Source organism: Salvelinus fontinalis, chromosome 4 (genome assembly GCF_029448725.1).
Source record: "Salvelinus fontinalis isolate EN_2023a chromosome 4, ASM2944872v1, whole genome shotgun sequence".
NCBI lineage: Eukaryota > Metazoa > Chordata > Actinopteri > Salmoniformes > Salmonidae > Salvelinus > Salvelinus fontinalis.
The window spans coordinates 56,746,308-56,754,650 of NC_074668.1; the positions used below are offsets into that span (position 1 = coordinate 56,746,308).

At 44.6% G+C, this 8,343-nt stretch overlaps 1 protein-coding gene across 1 annotated transcript; it reads right to left on the reverse strand.

Moving 5' to 3' along the window:
- Positions 1 to 1,896, reverse strand: LOC129854030 (major histocompatibility complex class I-related gene protein-like). The gene is made up of 2 exons (XM_055920635.1): positions 1,739 to 1,896; positions 1 to 1,637 (listed from the first exon to the last, which is right to left on the reverse strand). The coding sequence occupies exons 1-2, from the start codon at positions 1,794 to 1,796 to the stop codon at positions 616 to 618; spliced, it is 1,080 nt and encodes a 359-aa protein (XP_055776610.1). The 5' UTR covers positions 1,797 to 1,896; the 3' UTR covers positions 1 to 615.
- Positions 1,897 to 8,343: the final 6,447 nt, after the last annotated feature.

Here is an 8,343-nt window from a genome sequence, read left to right on the forward strand (position 1 = left end):
TCGATTAGGCTACAGTTTATTGTCTGTAATAAATGTATTATTGTGCAGTAATGATGAACATACACTACATACAATACAAAACAGAGACACTGTAAAGTCATTCCAATAATAAACAGACCTCACACACATGATCACATGATTCTCCTTCTGGTTAAGATACTGGATATCAGCTAATACAGCACAGATATAGAGTACATTCTGAAATTAATGAATATTCATGATTAGAAATTACAGATCTGGACTTATAATGCCCCGATATTTGTTATTGTCAACAGTCTCGAAGAAAAAAGAAACGCACACCTATGTAGGCGAGGTGCTGGCTAGCGGAGTAGAAAACTAGAAAATAAAGGAGAGCCGCACACTCTAGGAGCTCAGATGCAAAAATATTTAATTACCAACGTTTCGACAGGCAAGCTGTCTTCATCAGGGTACAATTGTCAACAGTCTCCCCAAACTGATCCTTTACAGTCCGTTGTTGAGAGGAAGAGAAGATTGACTGACAATAACAGAATCATTCGTACATTTTGTGTCTACTCTGATAGTTGCTCTGGCAGTCATATTTTCATTGTGAATTGAGCTGAATTGACAAAGTTGCATCAGTGTCCCAAAAATGTTTTAGGTCTCAGAATCTGAAGAAAGGTTTATTTCCTCTGATACGTTTGCATCAACGTTGGCAAGTTTCAGCTGGGAGGCAGTGTTACTCCTCCTCCTTTTAACACAAATGAAAATGGCCAATAGAATAACAATCAGCAGCATCACCAGTAGAACTGAGAGGGTGGACAGGTGAACTCTCTCTGCCCCAGACTCCCAACTGACATCCAGCTTGTTGCCCAGACTGAGGTGAGAGGCAGTACAGGTGTAGTCGTGTCTCTTCTTTAGCTCCTCAGTACTGACCTCCAGACTCTTCCTCAGCTGGTAGGTCCCATCTCCACTAGGCAGCACCTCCCCCCCTGTCAGCTCCTGTTCTGCCACTGGCTGACCGTCTCTCAGCAGGGTCAGGTTGATGTGGCGGGGGTAGAAACCAAACGCCAGGCAGCTCACCTGAAACCCTCCAGAAACCTCTTTCTTTATCAACCTGAGTCTGGGAGGAACTTTACGCATCACAACGTTCTTCTCTCTCTTCAGGATTGTCTTCAGTGTTCTGATGCAAAGGGGAAGTAAAACATTCTCATAAAGAAATTTTTCCTGTGCTTGCCTCATCCCACCCCATCCTTGAAGTAGTTTACCAGCATCATATGTAAAATGTGTCATGTTGTAATATATTGCATGATCTACAAAAACTGCATTGAAAGTGTTCTTTGTCATGATCTGGGCTGGTTCACCATTGTCCAACATCTCACAGCCAGCCATTCTTTGCTGAACTTGAACACCTTCCGTGAGATTCAAGTGGTGCTTTAGGTGAAAGTATCTCTCTTTCATGTGGTGGTACATAACTCCAAATACAAGATCTCCGTTCTTAGCTTCGTCATCATGTATTTTGTCTGAGGTGTTATGACCCCTGTAGACGAAGTGTTTCATGTTGGAGTCATAGTAAGTCACTTGAATGTCATCCAACATCACCACAACCGTAAACTCAGGGAAAGGCGTCTCTCCACTTATATATGTTGCAAGTGCCCACAGAGAATGTGATCCTGAACCTGGGAGAGGAGTTATATTATAATGAGTTAAGAACATTTTATATTTTATAACATAAAACAATCATTAATTGAGGTAAGAGAAAGTAAATAGTCCTTATTACCTGCGTTGACAATGGTGTTAAAGGAAAGAACAAACAAAAAGACAGACAGTTTGTCCATGATTTAGAAAATGTAGCCTCGCATAGCAAGTTTCTAACTCTCAAGTGTGTCTGGCAGACTTCCCCTTTCTTTTATAGAAAGGGTCAAAAAAAATGTGTCATGTTGTAATACATTGTATAATTCACAAGAACGGCATTGAAAGTGTCCTTATGCAAGAACAGGGCCGGTTCACCATTGTCCAACATCTTACAGCCAACCATTATTTGCTAAACTTGAACACCTTCCGTGAGATTAAAGCTGTGCTTTAGGTCAAATTATCTCTGTTTATGCCGTGGTACAAAGTTCCAAATACATAAACTATGTCCTGAGCTTCCTCATCAAGTACAGGGGCTTCCTATTTTGTTGCCTTACAACCTGGAATTAAAATAGATTTTTGGGGGGTTTGTATCATTTGATTTACACAACATGCCTACCACTTTGAAGACGCAAAATATTTTTTATTGTGAAACAAACAAGAAATACGACAAAAACAACTGAAAACTTGAGCGTGCATAACAATTCACCCCCCCAAAGTCAATACTTTGTAGAGCCACCTTTTGCAGCAATTACAGCTGCAAGTCTCTTGTGGTATGTCTCTACAAGCTTGGCACATCTAGCCACTGGGATTTTTGCCCATTCCTCAAGGCAAAACTTCTCCAGCTCCTTCAAGTTGGATGGGTTCCGCTGGTGTACAGCAATCTTTAAGTCATACCACAGATTCTCAATGGGATTGAGGTATGGGTTATGACTGGGCCATTCCAAGACATTTGAATGTTTCGCCTTAAACCACTTGAGTGTTGCTTTAGCAGTATGCTTAGGGTCATTGCCCTGCTGGAAGGTGAACCTCCGTCCCAGTCTCAAATCTCTGGAAGACTGAAAAAGGTTTCCCTCAAGAATATCCCTGTATTTAGCAGCATCCATCATTCCGTCAATTCTGACAAGTTTCCCAGTCCCTGCCGTTGAAAAGCATCCACATAGCATGATGCTGCCACCACCATGTTTCACTGTGGGGAGGATGTTCTCGGGGTGATGGGAGGAGTTGGGTTTGCGCCAGACATAGCGTTTTCCTTGTTGGTCAAAAAGCTCTGTTTTAGTCTCATCTGACCAGAGTGCCTTCTTCCATATGTTTGGGGAGTCTCCCACGTGCCTTTTGGCGAACACAAAACATGTTTGCTTATTTCTTTTCTTTAAGCAATGGCTTTTTCTGGCCCCGCTTCCGTAAAGCCCAGGTCTGTGGAATGTATGGCTTAAAGTGGTCCTATGGACAGATACTCCAATCTCCGCTGTGGAGTTTTCCAGCTCCTTCAGGGTTATATTTGGTCTCTTTGTTGCCTCTCCGATTAATGCCCTCCTTGCCTGGTCCGTGAGTTTTGGTGGGCGGCTCTTTCTTTGCAGGTTTGTTGTGGTGCCATATTCTTTCCATTTTTTAATAATGGAATAAATGGTGCTCCGTGGGATGTTTAAAGTTTCTGATATTTTTTTATAACCCAACCCTGATCTGTCCTTCTCCACAACCTTATCCCTGAACTGTTTGGAGAGCTCCTTGGTCTTCATGGTGCCGCTTGTGTCACGACTTCTGCCGAAGTCGGTCCCTCTCCTTGTTCGGGCGGCGTTCAGCGGTTCACGTCACCGGCCTTCTAGCCATCGCCGATCCACTTTTCATTTTCATTATATGTCCATTACATGAAATCAAAATAGAAATACATTTAAATGACAGGTTGTAATGCAACAAAATGCAAAAAAAAAAAAAAAAACTGCCAAGGGGGGATGAATACTTTTGCAAGGCACTGTATTCTGTCTGGGGTGTTATGTCCCTTGTAGATAAATTGCTTATCATTGGAGTCATAGTAAGCCACTTGAATGTCATCTATCATCACCACAACCGTAAACGCAGGGAAAGGTGTCTCTCCGATGATGTATGTTATAAGTGTCCAGAGAGAATGTGATCCTAAACCTGGGAGAGGAGTGATATTATGCACAGTTATGGACATTTTACATTTTATAACATAACAAGAAGACAGACAGTTTCCCCATGATTTTGAGTGTTCACTATTTTCCAATAGCCTTGCATAGCAGGTTTCTAGCTTTCAAGTGAATCTCAGACTTTTCCTTTTGCTTATCAATAAAAGGTAAGGTACTTTAAAGTTGTTGAACAAGTCAAACCAGTGGAGGTGGGAATTCAAACCGATAAGCACTGAGACTGGAATGAGGAAGAGACTGGAATGAGGAAGACTGCTTTAGCTTTAAAATACAGTTTCCAGTGCATACTGGGGTATCAGCCGGTTCTGGCACTGTGGCATCAGAGCCAGATTGAGGCTCCTGCGGTGGACGAATGGTTTAAGTGCTTGGAGGAGACCTGAGACGCCGCTCATGTGCACCTGCAACGGGCCATGAGGTGTCAGAAGGCGAGCGCCGATCGCCACCGCAGTGAGGCCCTGGTGTTCGCACCGGGGGACCGGGTCTGGATCTCGACCCGAAACCTGCCCCTCCACCTGCCATGCCGGAAGCTGGGTCCGTGGTTTGTGGGACCATTCAATGTCCTGAGGAGACTGAAAGAGGTTTGCTACAGGTTACAGCTTCCCCCAGATTACCGTATTAACCCCTCGTTCCATGTGTCTCTCCTCAGGCCGGTGTTGGCTGGTCCACTCCAGGAGTCGTAGGTGCGGGAGGTACCTCCGCCCCCTCAGGACATCGAGGGGGCCCTGGCATATGCTGTTCGAGCCATACTGGACTCGAGGGGTCGGGTGAGGGGCCTTCAGTACCTCATGGAGTGGGAGGGGTCCGGTCCAGAGGAGAGATGCTGGGTGCCGGTGGAGGACGTTTTGGACCCTTCGTTGCTGCGCGATTTCCACCGTCTCCATCCGGATCGCCCTGCGCCTCTTCCTCCGGGTCGCCCCCGAGGTCGGTGTCGACACACTGCTGGAGCCGCGCTTTGGGGGGGGGGGGGTACTGTCACGACTTCCACTGAAGTCGGTCCCTCTCCTTGTTCGGGCGGCGTTCGGCGGTCGACATCACCGGCCTTCTAGCCATCGTCGATCCACTTTTCATTTTCCATTTGTTTTGTCTTTGTTTTACACACCTGGTTTCAATTCCCCAATTACATGTTCATTATTTAACCCTCTGTTTTCCCCATGGTTTTTGTGTGTGTTTGTTTTATGTATTTCGGTCCTTTTGTGTGGGCTTGGTATTACTACATGTATTTGGTAATTTTGAGTCAAGTTACTTTCATTACTCATCTCTGCTGTCCTGCGCCTGACTCCTCTGCACCAGCTACACCCAGACCTTTACATCGCCACATCAGCTGTAACATTAGTTTTAGATTGATTACTCTGATTCAGTTGACTCCGAGGCTATTATTTTGTTCCTCCACTGTTGTAAATCATTTGCTATAATAGAACACAAGTTCCTAATACACTGTTGTACACTTTTGGTTTCGGGACTAGCTTTGACTCTGTTATCAATATGTTTTATAAAGATTTTAATAGTTATATTATGATTAATCATAACACATCTAAAATATTTAATATTCACCGTAGTGTACGCTAGGGTTCCCCTATTTCAGCTTTCCTGTTGCTTTTAGTTCTATAAATACTCTATATTAGCATTTTAAATAACCCTGAATTTAAAGCTATTTCAATATTTGGAGAAAAAAATATATATATATACACTGCTCAAAAAAATAAAGGGAACACTTAAACAACACAATGTAACTCCAAGTCAATCCCACTTCTGTGAAATCAAACTGTCCACTTAGGAAGCAACACTGATTGACAATAAATTTCACATGCTGTTGTGCAAATGGAATAGACAAAAGGTGGAAATTATAGGCAATTAGCAAGACACCCCAAATAAAGGAGTGATTCTGCAGGTGGTGACCACAGACCACTTTTCAGTTCCTATGCTTCCTGGCTGATGTTTTGGTCACTTTTGAATGCTGGCGGTGCTCTCACTCTAGTGGTAGCATGAGACGGAGTCTACAACCCACACAAGTGGCTCAGGTAGTGCAGCTCATCCAGGATGGCACATCAATGCGAGCTGTGGAAGGAAGGTTTGCTGTGTCTGTCAGCGTAGTGTCCAGAGCATGGAGGCGCTACCAGGAGACAGGCCAGTACATCAGGAGACGTGGAGGAGGCCGTAGAAGGGCAACAACCCAGCAGCAGGACCGCTACCTCCGCCTTTGAGCAGGAGGAGCACTGCCAGAGCCCTGCAAAATGACCTCCAGCAGGCCACAAATGTGCCTGTGTCAGCATATGGTCTCACAAGGGCTCTGAGGATCTCATCTCGGTACCTAATGGCAGTCAGGCTACCTCTGGCGAGCACATGGAGGGCTGTGGGGCCCCACAAAGAAATGCCACCCCACACCATGACTGACCCACCGCCAAACCGGTCATGCTGGAGGATGTTGCAGGCAGCAGAACGTTCTCCACGGCGTCTCCAGACTCTGTCACGTCTGTCACATGTGCTCATGTGCTCAGTGTGAACCTGCTTTCAGAAACAGACTCCATGAGGGTGGTATGAGGGCCCGACGTCCACAGGTGGGGGTTGTGCTTACAGCCCAACACCGTGCAGGACGTTTGGCATTTGCCAGAGAACACCAAGATTGGCAAATTCGCCACTGGTGCCCTGTGCTCTTCACAGATGAAAGCAGGTTCACACTGAGCACATGAGCACATGTGACAGACGTGACATGTGCAGGTTGAGGTTGTTTGGGGTTATTTGTGGTTGTTTGTGGTTGTTTGGGGTTGTTTGGAGTTGTTTGGGGTTGTTTGGGGTTGTTTGGGGTTGTTTGGGGTTGTTTGGAGTTGTTTGGGGTTGTTTGGAGTTGTTTGAGGTTGTTTGGGGTTGTTTGGGGTTGTTTGGTTTTTTTTGGAGTTGTTTGGGGTTGTTTGGAGTTGTTTGGGGTTGTTTGGGGTTGTTTGTGGTTGTTTGGAGTTGTTTGGAGTTGTTTGGTGTACCTTGTTGTCATTGTTTGGGGTTGTTTGGGGTACATGTTTCTGGTTGTTTGGAGTTGTTTAGGGATCCTGTTTGGGGTACATGTTTCTGGTTGTTTGGAGTTGTTTAGGGATCCTGTTTGGGGTTGTTTGGAGTTGTTTGGGGATGCTGTTTGGGGTTGTTTGGAGTTGTTTGGGGTTTGGAGTTGTTTGGGGTTGTTTGGAGTTGTTTGGGGTTGTTTGGGGATGCTGTTTGGGGTTGTTTGGAGTTGTTTGGGGTTTGGAGTTGTTTGGGGTTGTTTGGAGTTGTTTGGGGTTGTTTGGGGTTGTTTGGGGTTGTTTGGGGTTTGGAGTTGTTTGGGGTTGTTTGGAGTTGTTTGGGGTTGTTTGGGGTTGTTTGGAGTTGTTTGGGGTTGTTTGGAGTTGTTTGGGGTTGTTTGGGGTTGTTTGGGGTTGTTTGGAGTTGTTTGAGGTTGTTTGGGGTTGTTTGGGGTTGTTTGGAGTTGTTTGGGGTTGTTTGTGGTTGTTTGTGGTTGTTTGGGGTTGTTTGTGGTTGTTTGGGGTTGTTTGGAGTTGTTTGAGGTTGTTTGGGGTTGTTTGGAGTTGTTTGGGGTTGTTTGGAGTTGTTTGGGCTTCCCTACACTAGTCTCTGTAGCCTTCTGCAACAGTGTAAATCAATGATGTTGTCTGGGCAGTGGCTGGTAGAATAGGAGATCCACTGTTTTGTTACACTCAGAATGACAGAACTGCCTAGGCAGGATCTGGTTAGAAATGCCAGATAATTAAGAAGACTTGATTCATTATTATGAACTGGGTGGTTCGAGCCTTGAATGCTGATTGGCTGACAGCCATGGTATATCAGACCGTATACCACGTGTATGACAAAACATTTATTTTTACCGCTCTAATTACGCAGTTTATAATACGGCTAAGGGCTGTATCCAGGCTGTATCCAGGAACTCATCGTTGCGTCGCAACTAAGAGCAGTCCATAGCCGTGGTATATTGGTTATATACCACACACCCTCGGGCCTTATTGCTTAATTATAATCTAGCAGTATAATTTAATTTGACACTTTTCTTGAACAATGTGCTTTATACAAAGGTGATTATTTAAGTAGAGTTTAATAAATTAAACTCTACTTAAATTGCATAATTAATCCACAGTGCCTGATATAATATATATATAACATATAATATAGCATGGGGCGATATAAAATGACAGAGCAGCCCTGTGTGTGTGTGTGTGTGCGTGCGTGCGTGCGTGCGTGCGTGCGTGCGTGCGTGTGTGTGTGTGTTTTCTGAAAGCAAATACAGTATTTGTGTTGTATTAATCTCTGTTCTCAAGCAGCACTACACTGACTCATTTCAGATTGACAAATTACATTTACTCTTTATGAGGCATCAGTCTCCAAGACAAATACAATTCTGCATTTTTTCTTCCTTTAGGATATTTAATGGTAAAACACTGGAGTGTGCAGAACTGGGGAACTTAATTGACTAAAGCCAGTGATTATAGTTGTATCCCAAATGGCACCCTATTGTCTATATAGGGCACTACTTTTGACCAGGGCCCCTAGTGCACTATGTAGGGAATAGGGTGCTATTTGGAACACAGTCTATGAGCACCTGCCCATT